At 50.6% G+C, this 17,215-nt stretch overlaps 1 protein-coding gene across 12 annotated transcripts in view; it reads left to right on the forward strand.

Moving 5' to 3' along the window:
- The window catches only part of LOC126543780 (CUGBP Elav-like family member 1-A), a 575,682-nt gene that overhangs the window by 298,369 nt on the left and 260,098 nt on the right, over nucleotides 1–17,215 (forward strand). For 2 of the 12 annotated variants that reach the window (XM_055062360.2, XM_055062362.2), the window contains exon 1: nucleotides 864–1,919. The exons of 4 other annotated variants lie outside the window; for them this stretch is intronic. In XM_055062360.2, coding sequence (XP_054918335.2) covers nucleotides 1,876–1,919 — 44 coding nt within the window. In that variant the 5' untranslated portion in view covers nucleotides 864–1,875. Of the gene's footprint in view, nucleotides 1–863; nucleotides 1,920–17,215 lie in introns of those variants that run through there. 6 more of the 12 variants (XM_050190902.3, XM_055062359.2, XM_055062361.2 and 3 more) reach the window with 4 other exon arrangements.

Here is a 17,215-nt window from a genome sequence, read left to right on the forward strand (position 1 = left end):
ATTGAATCGAGCATGAATATTCAGAAAAAGTGTTGGCTTGCAATATGGTATCGTATCTAATACCGAATAACGCACTCTTCTTTACAAGTGCAGTGAACACGGGAGAAAGTGGCAGTTATTTCAGTACACGCAGTGCGATTAGCTCATTCAAGGGGGCTACTCTAAATCAGCAATTATTGAAAGGTAGCCATAGTACTGGGCTTCTTGAAACTACTAATGTGGCACGTGCACGCTGACTGGCAGGCATTGTACTATAATTGTACTTAGCGTTCGTAGAACTTATGGATCAGATTGTTTAATGCATACGCTTTGACTGAGTGTAATAGTATGTGATGCGGGATTGAAATTTCCACTATAAGGGGGGGGGGGGGCGAATTGCCCCCTCAAATCACTCTTCACGCCACCCCCCTCTCTCACACACAAACCCACAGCCTGCCTAAAGCCTCTTTAGCGCGTTGAGTAAACCGTACGTACTATGGCGTAACAGGCGTACTATGGCTGATCCTGACGTCTGCTCGATATGGAGCACTGCACCATATGCTTCGTGAAACTGGAAAGGACATCAGAAACGATAATAAACAAAAGTTCTGTTGCGCCAGCGCTGTTTGAGCCAAAGGACATCCCGGGACCGTATACGCAGCTGAACTCCGGGTCCCACCGTTTCTGGGTGACGTCATCACTTCCGGCGGGTTGAGAGCACACGCTGTAATTTCCGGTTAGTTTGACTTCACCCTAATGTGCCCAATCTTGCCCACCCGAAGTGCATTGTATGGAGGCGCTGATTATAGTGCGCGCAAATAAAAACAGTAAAAACAAAAAGGGCGCCAGAGTTATTCCACGTTGACTGTCGCAAATCGAAAAGACCTCCCGGGACCAAATGCCACCAGCCGGCGGGGTCCACCTCCCGCAAGTGACGTCACTTCCGCGACGCGGAGTCCGCGCGTTCGAGCCCGAGCGGATTCCACCGCGGCTCGTGGGCCGGGGTGGCGCTGCGGGCGACAGCGTCTCGTCTCTCCAGCTAACGGCACGCTCTCCCTCTCTCCCTCGGCCCGCTCTTCTCTGTACTCTCTCTACTCGTCCCTTGCCTCCTCTTTGTTTTTGCTAGGGGCGCTGGCCTCGCCGATCCTCGCCGGGCCCGGCTGCTGCCGGCGACGAGCCAGCGGCCGATCGTTGCAGGCTGCAGTCGGTGCTTCGCATCCGAAGCGCGCTGATCGTGTGTGGCTGTGTGTGGCTCCCTCGTGCGTGTGTTGCACGTTTCGGAGAGGCGCGGGGTCGCCGTCGTGTGCTGTGTAGTCCGTTCGGCGCTTAACCGACCTTGCCGTTTCACTTCATCGAGATATACGCGCCGAGGAGTCTTTATCGGTACACTCTCCCACCGCCTGCTTCCCCCCTTTTTTTATTTTATTCGGTGCGCGAGTAGATAATAGTGCCTCATTCTCCGATGTCGTGTGGGAGAGCCGGCACGTGAGCCCAGATGCCCGTGCCACTTGTGGCGTAAAGTAGAGGAGGATAACTTTTTTTTTTTTTTTTCGGTGTGGATACTTTTGGCGTGTCCTCGCCCGACTACTGGTGAACGTTTCCACCGGGGTGCTGTGTCATTCGGGGAAAAAACCAAAGAAAAGGGGCGTTGATTACTTCATCTCCACATATTTTTTTTTTGTTTATCGTTTTTTTTCTTTCCCTCCGCTCTCTCGGTTGTGTCGTGTCCGCGATGGTGACGAGCTCTGCTGTTGTGTCTTCGACGTCTTCTTCCTCACCGTTCTCGTCAACTGCGCCCTGCGTCCGAGTGGAATACTATCGTCGCGGCCTCCACGAGTGCGAGTGCCCCGCTGTTGTTGTGTCGCTGCTGCGTTGTCGTGAGTCCGTGACCCGTGGATGCGGTGCGAGCAGCCGGCTGTGAAGGCGGACTGCGGCCTCACGTGAGTGTCCCTGCCGAAGCGCGCTTCTGCTTTGAAATGCAAAAAGAAGAAAAGCGTGGCCCAGTAACAAGATTTGCTCGTTGTGTCGAAATGGTGCGCTTGCTTCGCGTGCGTTTGTGAATGGTCGCTTTCGCTGCCCATGCACTTAGATTAGGGTGCGGGTGCCAGTCTATACGAGGTCCATAATCTCTTTTTTTCTTTCGGTATTATAGTCTACATGTGCTGTCGTAGACATTTTTGTGATGTGTCTACTGGCGCCTAGACTACAGGCTTCTTATCAGCTCCTGTCTAGATCGTGGACGTGTTTCCCGATACGCAAGATGAGTATTATGTGGAAATCTTACCAGATCTATAACGCGCCCCCAGGTGGTCGGAATCCCCCCCCCCCCCTCCCCCCGGCCTCTTTTCTTTTTTTTAACTGAAGGTGACCAGACCGGCGCATAGCTTGCAATGGAAAAAACGTGGTGCTTTAACAACGAGTTAACTTTCTATTTGCATTATTTTACCTGGTCTGACAGCCACCTCTTGGTTGCCTTTGGATGCGCCGGAGTAGTCCAGGCCGAGGCACGTTCGTATTTAGGCATTTCTAATTGTAGGCGCCATGGGAACTTCCTTCCCCATCTGAGAATGCTCGAGTTGGATCCAGGTCAGCGCCGTTGCGCAATCAAACACTCATTTGACGCCCTACGGTGCCCCCGTACCTTCGTCTGTATTTTCCGTCACCGCGAGGTCGCGTTATCGAGGGTCGATTGTCCTTTTTCCCCGGACGATACATGTAATTCGCCCATGCTCATAGATAAGACACTCCTCCATTGGACTGTTTCCTTGTACATTGCAGGCGCGCCTCTACTTGTCCCGTACTCGTATGTGTTAGCTCTTGCCTGCTCTTTGCTCTCCCGTCTAGACCGCCCGCCTTGATTTGTCAGATTAAGCGTCGGGCACGCCGAAGCGGAGCGGGTTTTAACGAGCTTTCGCGAGAAATGAATGAGTAGTGCCTCGCGTGCTGCTTCGGGGTCCCGCGTTCGGTTTTCAGGTGCTTTCGCGCCAACAGCGTAAGCATGTGCTCTCCGTTGGACCTTGGCACAGCGCAAAGGGGGAAGTTGCAAAACGCCCTAGGAAACCGCGCTGCTTACCTTTTCCTTGTATTTTTTTTCCCTCCTCTTTTTGTTTCGGTTTGCGCCGTACTTAACATTCCCCGGGTTGGCATTGCGACGAATCGACTAAGTGTCCCCTTGACCCCTTTTTTATTATTTTACTTGTTTTTTCTGTGTGGTTTTGTAACGAAGCACTCGCTCTTGACCCACGTCCGTTGGCGCGGCTGCGGAGAGAGCAGTTTTAGGAGTGACGTGGCGAAGCTCTCTTGCGGCGGGGCTTAACGTGCAGGTTTCGGTTACGATCATTCATTTATTTTTTTTTAATTTCTGAGAACACGTGGTGTTAAACCTGTAGAGAAAGCGTAAACTTGCTGGGGAAAAGGTATCACACTTCGACCCGATCTTCACCGTTCTGTAAAGCTCTACACTATGCCTGTTAAGGGGGAAAAGCGGCAGTTGAAGGTGGCTTGAGGAAAAAGATGATCACAAGAACAGTGGTGCGGAGATGTTCGTCACCACCGCAGCAATATATTTCAAAAAAAAGGAAGCCTGGAGACGAGTCCTGTGTTGTAAAAAATTGTAGCATGACCCGTAGTGTTGTTAAACCTGTATGTAGATTTATGTTCCGATCAAATGAGAATTTTTAACCATCTTCTGCCGCTTAATGCTTTCCTTGCGCCTACCTATTTGTTACACTGGCACCTCCTCGCGATTCTCAGTTCAGACGGTCGCCTCTGGAGGATGGCGGCGCATAGTATTTTTGACGGCGCAAAGCCGGGCGTCTCATTTCGATGCAAGCGAGCGTGTTTCACTCTGTTGCTGGGCCTCGCACGTCGTTTCGTTGCCTCCTCGAAACTCGCCTAAGACAGCAAGACCTCAACGAATGCGAGGCCGTGTTTTCCTTTACTCAAGTTCATCCGCGGAGCCGTACGTACAGAGGACGACACTCCCGTATTCTGTCGACCCTGACTCCGGCCGCCTTGTGCGTTCCTAAAATCCGCTTCTCGCGATGGCCTCCTCGAAAAAAATAAAGAATACAAAATAAATTGAAGACAAGGCTGATTTGCTACGGAGGCACGGTCGGCAGCCTCATTTGCATTGGCAAGCCCGCCTTGTTGCGCGCGAGGAGAGCGTTCCAGCGCTGACGGATTGCAGTTGTCGTTCGCGAGCGTCATCTGTTGTCCTTGCGAGGCGGGGGTGATTCCCGTTCCCTCCTAATTGGACGTTTATTGCCCGCGCGCAGTCGGCGCGGTTCTTGCTGTCTTCGGCTTGCGTGCGCCGAGGCGCGGTGAGGCGCGACGCGCCGCCGCTCCTACGGCGCGCGCGCTGGCGCGTGTCGGCGCGCTCGAGACGCGCGCGGAGACACGGCTTCCATGGAGTTTGGCCGGCGCTGCACATGAGTCGCGCTTCGTTCCCAGAATTCTTCTTCTTCTGTCTTTTTCTTTTCGTTTTCTTTTTTGTCCCCCTAGATTGCAGGTTTTGCGGTTAACAGTTACTGGTGCGGTAAATCCTCGCCACGGGGAAAAGAACGGTTGCGTTCCGATTGCAAGCCAGATTAAGTCGGTGAGTTTCGGTGAAACGGTCGTTTTTTTTTTTTTTCTTGCAGTTGTAGTAGCTGCTTTACGTTCGAATGCCCACGACGTTTTCTGATGGTGCCGCTAGGGTGCTGGGCCGTTGATCGAGGAAAAAGCGCATTTTATGACACCTGGCTGCTGGTTTCGTTGTAGCTGATTCGGTAACGTTTGTGAAAGGGACCCAAAATTTCGGTAAAACACTTGCCTGCTTCAGCTTTACTGAGGAGAAAACGCGTTTGTAAAGCAAGCAAACGAAATGCGCTCACGCGTAACGTAGCCATCATCTTAATCTAGCAGTTACTTAAGGACAAGGCTAAACTGGTCGCTTCGTGTTTAGGAAGCCTGTTTTTTCTTTTTTTCTTTCAAAGTACCGATCGATTTCGTCTGAATTCATCTGTATGGGTTCCGTCGTATGTTAATCAGGTGCTAAATGTTGGCTGTGGTGTTAAAAAAAGTTTCTGTTCGTCCTGACAGCCATTGCAGTGCATAACTAGACGAGCACATTTCTAGGGCACTCACATCTGTACCAAGGTAATAAGCAGTACATCTTCACCGCATTCGAGATAGGTGAGCAATGCGGTATCGTTTTGCGTACTTCGACGCGAGTTAGAAACAACTCCAGGCGGAGAAAAAAAAAAAGCGATTCGGAAGCTGTGCAAATTTCCTGGCAGCAGTGTAACTCCGGGAATGACCCTTACCCATGTTGTGGCTTACGCGTGGTCCTGGAACCCAGCAGCTATTGTCAAGTATCGCTTCATCTGTTCCCCGGTGCACAGGCTGACCAATTTCGAGAGGCGCGGGCGGACAGGGTGTACCGCGCGGCTATCGTTATGTAGTGTCTGCTCGTTTCGTTATGACAAACGATTCGTAGTGCACGCTGGTATACAAACGTTGAAACGAATAGAATAAAAAAAATAGCGCACTAAAAAAAATGTGAATGATATTTAACGAACCGTAGACGCTCGAGACCTCTTGTTCACGCTGTCGCTCGCGTTCGATATTTGTGGAGGTCAGCCGCATTCTCCGCCACCCGCGTTATCGACGAGAGAAGTAGCGAGGTGTGAACTGAAACGAGCGATTAGAGCAATATGGCACTTTCTTTAGCTTGCGTGGCGCAGTTGTCCGAGTGAAACATTGTAATCCGTGCTGAACGATGGAGTCGCTTAAAAGTGCGACCAGCTCGCGTGCTGTTCGCTATACAAACACCTTCGGGAATCTCGATTTCAATTTGGCCAGGTACGTTTTTACATTCGCTCTAACGGCGTCAGTTGGAATTGCAGTGAGCGTCGAAAGATTACGGACCGCGGAATGTGAGAGAGAAAAAAAAGGCACATTTGATGTCCGAGCATTTTGTGTCCACATCTAGTGAAACTGTGCGACGCTATCCCGTGGCAGGAAAGCCCAATACCAGGCTGTGTTTGCCTGCTCAAGTTGCTGAAATGGTCAGCGCTTTTTCTCGGATCTCGCGGTACGCAAACTTGTGATGCAGGCTGCGACTTACGTTAGCGAAACAAAATACGGTTATACATTTAACCTCAACTTGACCAGCCTCAACCACCTGCCGGCGTTTACTTTTCTTCTTTCTCTTTTTTTTTTTCCACCAGCTCTGAAGCCGTGTCTCCGCTGTCGCCTTGATTTTTTTTTTTCACGAATGTTCTCATGTGCTAGATGACGTAGTATCCCGCACATGCTTACGCATTTTCTGTGCAACATTGTCCTTGCTCTGCATGACAACTTTACGTGTGTGTGTATCGGCGTACTGTGAGCCGAGTCTGGGGCATCGCTTCATCTTGACTGCGCACTGTCCCACGCGGTGGTGCGTGTTTTTCTCATTTTTTTTTTTTTTCAATAGAGAGCTTTAGTTTAGGGGACGCAAGCGGCTTGCGTACGCAAGAACTAGGGGCGACGGTACCGCGCATGCGCAGACCTCTGCGTCAGGGTCTGCGCATGCGCAGTACCGTCGCACCTAGTTGCGTACGCAAGCCGCTTGCGTCCCCTAAACTAAAGCTCTCTAATATCTCGCTCGACGCGGCAGTGGCCAAACGTCTTCGCGCGTAATCCGACGCGCGTGCGACACCTGCGCGCAGAAACGAGCCGTTTACAGCCGAGTCAAGATGTTGGCTGGCTAAACAAACTGGATCGTACTTCGTAACGCATCTCTTGGCTCGTCGATCGTCTCGTGCTTCAGGCACTTCACGACGGCGACGTAATTAACGTAGCGCAGTCGCGACTTACTACTGTTTTCAAAGAATGTATCTCGACTTGAAGCTCATGCTTGACTTGATATAAATGACGCCTGCTGCGAACCCGCCGAAGACGCTCATTGCGTTTATTGTGGTGCGTTGACGACAGGCGTCGTTTAAATCAAGTCAAGCATGGGCTTCAAGTTAAGATGCATTCCTGAATACGGGGGTTAGTGTCATTCTGCAAGCAAGCGCGCTTTTTTGAATGGGCATAGTTGCGAGCTCCCACTTGTCGCCTTCGTGCTCCCGATGTATTACGTAACCCGATTTTGAAGTTTCGATTGCGCTTAACTTCTTTCGCGATGCCCTGTACCATGTCGCCAATCGCGTCACCGAGGCGTCGTCGATTTCGCTGTGTTATTGCGTATTTCCGTAGTTTTCGTGTACAGGCGGTATCAGCTCCCAATATTATAGTGTTATACCCCGGGGACTTCAGAGTATCAGGAGGAGCACACAATATGCGAAAACGCGTTTATAAGCGATAACGCGGCATACAGATCTCGTATGCTGCCGACCTTGGCGCACAGGCGGTGTTGAGTTCCGTTCGCGGTAGCTGCATGCCACTCCTCCAAAGAAGACTTGTATAGCGTGTGCCCTCAGGCCTGCAGTCTCTAAAGCATAGCCTCCGCGCTGTGTTGGTGTGAAGCTCGAATAACCGTTTCTCGTTAAATATTTAAAAGGCATAATGTGCGCAAAATGTTTTAGAAATATGTCATACAGACTTCAACCCAACGCAGAGGGCGAAACTACTCACGTACTTCCAAGGGGCAAAACGTTCATCTCGCGACCATGCATTTTTCCACGGCACTAGAAAAACGGTCATGATCATAGATATATAACAGCTTTTTCACGTATAGATGGGCCCGTCTGAAGCGACGGCTCACAATGGTATCATCTGCCTTGCGGATTAGAAATGCTCCTGTGCCCGTAATTGGCCGCTGTTATATTTACTTACGGAATGCCGGAGCTTTATTCAACAGAACAAGGTGTATAGTTATGTGCATACTGCAGGTGGTTCACCTGTTTTATACCGTAGGTTTTATGCCGTGAGAAAGAGAGAGAAAGTCAAAGGAAAGACAGGTAGGGGTGGCAGGGCTGCGTATATCTGTTCCCGTTACTGTGTCCTCTGTTCGGACACTCTGCTAGTTTCGTTTCCAAAAGTTGCCGTGCCAACCATGCAGCTACGGCTTAGCTCTCAGCTTTTCCAGGGGGGTGTCTGGGGCAGTTGTCCTCAAGCATTAACGGGTCAGCAATCGAGACACGCAACAGTCGTTTCGAGTATTGATGAAAAAGAAGGCAGGGAAAGGGTGGGTATAACCGGAGTCGCTGCAGGCATAGGTATAAGTGTACAATATGCGGCTAGACGTGTTAATGAAGGGAGAAAAGAACGAGGAGATGCGTGCGAGATGGTACACTGTTATGCATGTGTATATAATACTTTATTAGCTCAAGCAATCTAGGTGACTCTTCGCCGTCGCCCCGTTTCGAAAGGAACGCCAATATACATCATCATCGACATCTCTTACCCCCCTGTCCCCTCCCCCCCCGGGCCCCCGTAACGTGTTTCCGAATGCAGTGGGGGGCCCTCACTTCACTTAGCAGAGAGGCGGAAATGGCGGAGGATAATCGAACCAAGAGTGAACTCGCGGGTGACGGGGGAGGAGGGGACGCTCTTTTTCTAGGCGTCCGATGTCAGTTCGCGTCCGCGGAAGCACGTGGTTAGCAATACGCACCGTGGCTCATGGGGTCGCATCGCGCTGAGTCGCGCGGGTGCGTCGTCTCGTCTTATACGCGCCGCCAGCCTTCTTCGACGTCCGAGTCACCGGTGAATCACGGACCGAGGTGCGTTCAGTACACGGCGTGTGCGCCGCTCGACCGCTCGGGCCACGACGCTTTCGGAAACTTCGGAGCTGCGACCGTATATGTGTGGTTTCGTTGCTATTGGAGAAGCGCTTTCTTAATTTCTTTTTTTTTTTTCACGGTGGGGAGGCTGGGGGTGGAGGTGGAGGGAAGTTACTGCAGAAAATTGCTGTAGCTCTAAAGGCGAGGACGAACGAGAAAGGGTTACCGGGAGGTCACAAACACTTCACCGTTAATAGGTAGCTTTTTATGTAGGGCAAGAAGACGCAAAGTGCAAAAAAAGAAACGTCACAACGTTACGTCAGAAACTGAATTAACACATGAGTGCGCAGGATGGAGATGTGTTCTTGTTTCCTTATTTGTGCATAAAATTAAACTATTAATTTGTCCTTTAATTGGTCGCTTTTCATTGCACATGCATTCGTGACAAGAAAACGACTTCCTCGGATCTCCTTACCCCGGTCATCTTAAGTAGAAATGTATGTAATTCTTATGGGACCTGAGGGCTGCTCAAGCTCATAATAGTTTTGTAAGTTGGTTCGCATTACTTATGGGTATGTTATGAACGCGAAAATGCATTTTCTTTTTTGTTTCAATATACTGCTTAGCTGGCAGAAGTAGCACCTCCGTTCAGGTGTACAAAGTAACCATTTCCTCGTGTTAGACGTGGTCAAAAACTGCTTCAGTTCGCGTAACCAGAGCGAGATGTAGTGTATCGTGTTGTCGGTCGCCGCGTTTTTTGCGGCATCACGGATTTTAAAGTCGTTTCGTGGTTTTCGAAGCACACTTCACGGTTGCTTTTCACCGTCCGTCACTGCTCAACTGCCTATGTAAAATTAGCGTCAATATTGCCGAAAGCCGGCAGCAAAACAAAACGACTTCCATACGCTTCTACAGACATCCGTCTCATATTTCGCACGAATGTATTGCGTAATCGTTCCCGCGGATAAAGTTTCCAAGGGTTTGAAAGCCAAAGTGCGATATAATGTACGCGCTGTCTCGGGAGGATTGCGTGCGTCTGAAAGAGACAGAGAATTGCAGGGGCAAATTCAGACGTCCAGCCGCTCCTATTTCTCCGCGACCTCGAGCTTTCGCGAACTTCGCCACCGGCTCCCTTTCCGTTGCTGCGCCGTCCGTGCTTGCATCCTCGTATTGTATAGTCCCGTCCGTGCGCACATTGTCGTAGCAGCCGGCGCAGCAGCAGCAGCAGCTGTGTTGGCTCTTGGACAACACAGAAGCGCGCCTGCACACGACGCCGCTGTGCCGCGACTCGCCAGAGTGTGTGCGCGCGAGACGCTCGACACGCACGACTCGCTTGCCGCATGTGCGCGCGCCAGCGGCCTTGGCTGCGTTGGCTGGCCGCTTCCTCGTTTTCGCTTGCTGCGGGATCTGCATGGGGGTTTCTGGCAGGCGACGCCGCGTCCACCTCGCGCCCTTTGCACGAGTCGAGGCCGACGAGGGGCCTCGCCCGCGGCTCCGCTGGTGGTGGCTACTGGCACGGCCAGTCCGGAGACGCGTCGGACGCGCTCTCCTCCGGACCGTGCCCTGTGGTGGCTCACCGCGCGTGCCGACGCGCATAACGCGGTGCCAGATTTAGTGACAACGCCCCTCCCCCACTTCGCGGTCCCACCGGTTGCACGTTCACGTCTTTTGCGCCGATCCAACCGTCAAAGCAGTCGCCGTATGTTCGACGACAACGTGGACGCTCAGTGAAAGCCGACGTGGCGAACGCTACGGTTGTGGTATTTGACTTCCGCGGGCCTAACAGAATCATAGGGTGCGATCTTGTACGCGTTCCAAAATCGAACGGAGGTGGTCTGTTCTTTACGTCATGAAATAGGCGGTACGTCCCGTTGCGTTCGTCCGATAGCAGACGACGCGGACTGATTGACAGCAGATATCACGTCAGCATGACGTCATAGCGTTAGTCACGGTTCAAATTGACCAATCGTGTGCGGCTCGGTGGAACGGACCGCCTCCGTTCTATTTTGGAACGCGTACAAGATCGCACCTTAGACTAGTGTCGCGGCAATTAAATTATTTTATTATATTCAGCCGGTCTGTTGCGACCCGGAATGTGAGGTATACTTGCTTGTACAGATTTGCACGGGCATGTGCTAGAAATCGACACCTCCACGTATGTGGGTGAGAGTGCACTTCTTCAGATTAAAGCGCCTGTTGTTTTCTTAAACGCGTAATAGATGCAAGTTTAACACCGCATGATGGTTCCGCGCGCGCATTCTTTCTTGATGCTGGTTGTGGTCGTACCCTTTGAATCGCGTAGGCGCATATAACCTTGTCCAATATCAACTGCAAGTTCACAAAAAGAAGAAAGAAGATGTCCCGGATTGTCACGCATTTTGTGGCAGTTGACACATACAAAACATTTATTCGTCGTCGGTCTCACACAGTGCATTAACTCTCTCAAAAAGGAGTGCGAATAAAATTCTCTTACACTCGACATGGGCGGTGTCGCCTACATCTAGCCTTATGTGACACAATTGGAATTCAGCTTGAAACTCCTGCCCATGAACCGGCTAGAACAGGACCGATTTCTGCTGATCCATGTTCTACAATCGGCGGGTGCTTGGATTGCTTTCTGACCGTGAACCTGGCGAGCCGGGACGTGGTAACTGTATAAAATCGCGTCCGGCTTGCACAATTCGGCAAAGTACTGGTTTTGGGCTAGTCGCGCTGCACCGTCGACTTAGCGTTGTTTTGCACTGCGCTTGTCGCGGTGGTGTATTCTGTCTTCCTTCACTTTTTATCTTTCCCCAGTGCGGCACGTCGGATAGATTTGGTTTGCTACCGTGCTTTCTTTCTTTGTTCCTGTTACTTTTACTGATTTACTTTCTTTGAGTTATGTTTATTTATCGAGCACTCGCTAAACAAACGTTACGTGCGAGTCAGCGCGAGTGTTCTTCTCTTCAGTTGGCGGAGTGTTTTTCTTTCTTATTTCGCGTTGTAACCTCTTGCGTGAATGCTTACTATAACTATCCCAACTTTCCCTCTGTGTTTGGACATTCCAGTCTCGTCAACCTCCCCGCCTTTCCCTTTATTCCTATACTCTCTCTCTGCCCTGTGGGAGAACGGGATCGAGAGTTCCGATTCCCCTTGCTGAAGCTTGCGCAACGCTTCTTGAGCTGTCTATGGAGCCCGCGATGCTCTCGCGTCATGCGAGGATGCATCCCTGAATGTATACAGGCCTCGCGCAGGCCCTCATCGCGGCCGTCTCGTTACCGCTGGCTCGTTCGCTCCACCATTCGCGGCCGACGGTACTCTGAATCGGACGCGCGTGATGTATTGAGCCGCGTCGGCACGCGCCATTCTTGTATATATCGCGCAACTTCGCCGCCTCCGTGTGCCCCACACACACACACAACACACAGCGGTTTCTGTGCATCCCCGCGATGCCTCTTGTCCACTCAGCAGACTATACGCCCCCCCCCCCCCCCCCTTTCTCGCCGGCGTGGGCATTTTCCTTTCCCGCCGGTCTGGACGGGCTTCCGATCCCTCTGTGAGGCGATTCCCCGCCTCCTCATCGTTCTCGTAGTGTCTCTGATGGATTCCCTCTATCGGGAATTCTCACGGCGTGCCCGAGCATTGAGCAAGGCTCCTTCGCAACGGCTTAATATGACTGTGAACGAATTGAGAAGAGGTGAGTCGGGGGGAGGTAGACAGGTACAACCTTCACTCTAGAAGATAGAGTTGGTAAATAGCTAGTGAATGCGTGCGTTTGCCAGATAGCTGTGTATTTTACTACCTTCTGACTAGTTCTGTGCTATCCAGCGGCCAAGAAAGCTAGTGCTGCCTTCACTAGCCAGAAAGGCTTCTTAGTAGTTGTTACTGAGTAACTGCTAAGCAACTAATACCTCGTCTGGCCGTGGCCTAGTAAGCTGCGATTGTGACAGTCTTGTCCAAAATTGACATGAACTGTAGTGTTGTTAATTATGTTGGACTAACAGTTATGTGCGACGTCGTAGCACACATATATATGCAGGCAGTAAACGTTTGAAATTTGTGCACGAAGCTTTGATTATTTAACCAGATATGTAGGTACTCACCGGTGCCACATGTGCTCCTTCAAACTAGGGCTATAAATAACCTTGAAGTTGCTCTGAGTCAGTCTCGCGTATTACCTTTGTGTGTCCTCGCTTATACTTGCGCGCTGGAGACGTACGTTCTTATCTAGGGTCAGTGCGCCTTATTGTCCCCGGTAAGCATTGCGTATATATACCCTTAATTTATGCTTTAATATATGGCGAAATGACGCGGTTATCTTTTTAAATAGATATTTATTACATTACTTTCTTATGCTTTTACAATACCATCGACTTCGTATGACAATGCAAGCGCCACTTATAAATCGAATAGGCCCCATTGCATTTTTCGTAATTATATTTCAGTTGTCTTAGTAACAGTACTACCGAGGTGGTCTGTAGTTACGACTAAGTTAGTGCTTGTTTTATAGCTTCAGCAGGTAGTCAAAAGTACTAGCGATTGGTTTTCTGCCTGCGCTTACTAAGGAGGTAGTGCCATTGGGGCAGTTAATGTGCGAGTATTTAGTGAATATGGCGATCTTTCTTTTTGTTTTTGAGTGTGTGTGGTGGGGGACCTTATCTCGTTCTTTATTTTATTTATTTTTCGCTCCAGTGTTTCCGTCGTTGGGCGCCCGCAAATTGACTTAGTGTACGACTGGGAAGTAATATGGCATGTAGGGTGCATAAGTCGCTGAATAGAAGGTGGTAGAGCGCCTCTCCGCTGTTCATCCTCTCTCGCTTTCTCTGTCTCGGAGCAACGATATAGCTGTGGCTTTTGTTCCCTGCATTGCAACTCGGAAATGCAATTACGTAAGCCAGAACGGCACCCCACTGTTCTTCGGAGCCCGCTAGTTGTGCTGCGCGCAAAGAGCACCACAGCGAATTGCTTTATCGCATTTTTCTTTCATAGGATAAAGAACTTGGCGCCTTCATAAAGTGCCCGGATACATTTAGCAATTTAAATAAAGTAACAACGCTATTGCCAATGCGTAGCACTTAAGGAAACTCTTGTAAAGTAACACATTCCAAGTCTGATAAACACTGGCGGAACACAGGTATCCGACTGTTCATTTATGGTTATTCTTTCTTCAGTTTATTCTTTTTCTTCTCCGAGCTGTCTAGTAGGACTCGAGGGCATCTGCGTTCATTGTAGGAGAAGATGGATTCGTCCTCGGTGGAAGTGAAGCCGCACTACGTACGTAGCGACCTCTATTCTGTCTCCTGTTACCTTGACCGTTTCCGGAAGCTCGGGAGAGGTAGTCGAAACTCTCGTTTTTTCTTTCTTTTTTTTTTTTTTTTTTACGTTGTCGATCTTCGTAGCACCAGGAGTTGCATGCTTGCTGGGCGACGCAGCCACTACTTGCGATCTTTCTTTTGCTCCTAGTTTGGTGGCAATTCCTTTCTTTCGGGGGCTGTTGTGTATACGCTTCTGTCCTGCTAGCTATGTGGACATATATATTTCTTTCAATAAAGTAAGACTGTTTCATATACGTAGGCTTTATGACCATCTAAGCGTTCCATTAAGAATGGGGTTTAAGTATACGTGGGCGCAGGCGGTGGGTTTCAGAAAGAGGACAGGGCTGGCAGCTCAGAACTACGAATATTAACGCGCTCGTATGAAGCACGCGACGGTTACCAGCAACCTCTTGAAGCGCCGGTCGCTTGCTTTCTCCGTTTCACCGAATGTACGAGGAACCCCGCGAACGTAGAGGGAAAAGAGGAGGGGGGGAGGGGTAGGAGCGGTGCGCACGTTGCTCAACGCCCATTGCTGTGCAGTGGAGCGTCAGTGCTGTTGCCGCATCTTTCTCGCTGTTTACTCCGGCAATGCAGCTGTTGCGCCGATAGATTGGACGGGGTATTACGCACGCGCTGGCGGTGTGCTGTGTTTCTTTTTCGGAAACCTTTTCGTATATAGTCGGCTACCTTCCTATTCTTTTTCTTTTTTTTTTCATTTTTCAGGTGGATCCGAAGAACTCATCCCTCCATTTCCATCTGAATGCACGCGCTTGCCTTTACCAGAAGGCCCACTTGTCGTTCCTTTTACTTTGTCGTTCTTTCTCGTATTCATCGGAGTGGGAAGGGAAGGGGGATTTCGCTGAAGCTTGTTGTCCGACAGCGAAAGCGAGGTTGATTTTCCTGCATGGAACAGGCGGCTTTACTGGGACTCTACCAAACACGCCTGCCCTTCACAGGGGTGGGACTCCTGCGCCAAAAGCAGAAAATTGGCAGAAATTGCGCTGCGCTGAGCCAGGACGGCTTCGGCATGCGTGTGCTCGGGCAGTGGCCGCGAACAGCGAGCGGGATTCGTTCTCCGAAAAAGAGTGCAGCCGTTCACATTACGCACGCCGCGCGGCGTCGCCTCCCACGTACTTTCTAGTAATTTTCGCGCTTATGTAACACTGTACTTTCCGGCGCTTTCGGCGAGTGGCCTGTGCGGGCGCTGCCTGTCCAGGCCGCCGTCGCTGCTGTTGGAACGGCCAGGACGGCTGTATATAGTGGCGCTGCGCTCCTTAGTGAGGCACAAAACAACGAAAATTAGACTGAGGGCTCTACGAGCGAGCTAGAACACTTTTAGAGGTGCAGCTCTTAGACGTCCGTTCCTGCGGCGACCGTCGGCTTCCCTCGTAACTGAGCGAACGAGCACAGCCAAGGACGAAAGAGCGAAAGCGCAGCACAGCGGGGGATGAAAGACGGCGATAGCGAAACTAGCACGAGGAGGAAAGCGGAAGAGGAGCAGGGTGCATCGCAAGCATGAGGCAGAAAGCGGAAGAGGAGAGCGCATGGCGAAAGCGCGAGAAAAGCGTATAGTGCCGCGCAAGACGCGCTCTGCGGCCACCGTGGCTAGTGGCGCGCGTCGTCAGTTCACCGATGCCGCCACCGATACCATATATGAAAACAAAGCGCTGCATGAGTGGACGTCTGTCTGCGGCGGCTCCTGGGAGTCACGCCCTCGCGCCGCCCACGCGCTGCCTCTCGCACTCTCCCGATTAACGAGGCAGTCGCACCACACTTCGCTCCGTTTGAAACGGGCCGCACGGGACAGTTTGTCCCCGTCATCCACTATATCGAGAAATGAAAACATTGCGCTCAAATTCCGCATCAGGGAGCATCTAATGGTCGGTGAATTTTTAAAAACAATTTCCCCTCACGTGCACTGTTTCGTTATCTTCCCACTGGGACCTCTGGTATTGCTCCTGTACCGTTGGTATGAATAGAAACGCGTACCGTAACGAACGCCTTTTTATATGTAATTACAGTCAACGACCGATTTTTTGGGCATGCCCGATAATTCCGACGCCTTCGCGGAACCGCCGCGTTACCTCATAGAGTCAATGTATAATAACGTTGGAATTTGCATGCCCTAGACGGTTATAGTATCAGGGTAATCTACTTGAAAATTCAGCTTAAGATGTTGCTTAAGACAGTTGCAGTACAGCGCTCGTGTTGGTTTATTCTCTTTGTTCCATTGTGGTTTGGAAGTGCGCTGCCATATTCCGTTACCCCACCAAAATTCAGATTGGCCTGCTCCAAACTGCTTCAAACTGAAATTTTATCTGCTCTAACTTCCTCGAAAATGAAAGTTAGTCTGCTCCAACCTGCTCCAAAATGCAATTTTGTCTGCTCCAACCTGCTCCAAAACGCAACTTGCTCCAGATTTTGCTCCAAAATTACTTGCGGCAGTGCCACCCCGGTTTCCACAAAAATGCTTAATGGTACCAAAATTTTAACAGGAAAGCTTATTGTGCATCAAGTTCCTAGATTTGAATTTGAGCCCATGGTTCATGAGTTACCGTGTTCATAAAGAGAGAGAAAAAAAAAGTGTGCTGTTCCCTTTCATATTGATGATGACTGTACGCACGCATCCATTATTTTCGTTCTTCCCATAATCATTCATTCGTATGCTTTCAGTCCCCGTCCCGCGGATGAGACAGATCGCCCACTTTGCGATTGATTTCTCGCGGTCCCTCCGTTTCATCGCGCCATGACTGGACGAATTACGATGTCAAATGTGAATGTGTCTCTGAAGCGGCCACTCCTGTTGGTTTAAGGAGTGGCCTCTCAATCCCCACCACGAAAATATGGGGGGGGGAAGAGGGGAGTGAATCACAAAACAAAACAAATCATACTAATTCAAGGCGACGAAGAAAGCTGAGGGCTCTTTCTTCAGAAATCCCAAGAGTTTTCCACGAAACGCGAGGCAGAGACAACAGGACGGGGGAGGGCTGTGCCCAAAGACAAAAAGGGCCCCGTTTTCTCTGCAAACAATCGCCGGCTTTCGTCGACAAGTGCGCGGGGGAGGAGATAGGAGGAGGAGTGCTCTCCAAGCAACGACGTCATCGCCTGCTGCGAGAAGACAGAGCTGTCAGTCGCATGCAGACGCCCAGCCATTGTCGCTCGGTCCGCATGTTTTTCTTTCGTGCTTTTATTATTATTTCTTTCTCTCACGGCGTAGGCGACAGTCGCCGGTGCGAGAGAGAGAGAGGG

Source organism: Dermacentor andersoni, chromosome 10 (genome assembly GCF_023375885.2).
Source record: "Dermacentor andersoni chromosome 10, qqDerAnde1_hic_scaffold, whole genome shotgun sequence".
In the NCBI taxonomy this organism is placed as follows: domain Eukaryota; kingdom Metazoa; phylum Arthropoda; class Arachnida; order Ixodida; family Ixodidae; genus Dermacentor; species Dermacentor andersoni.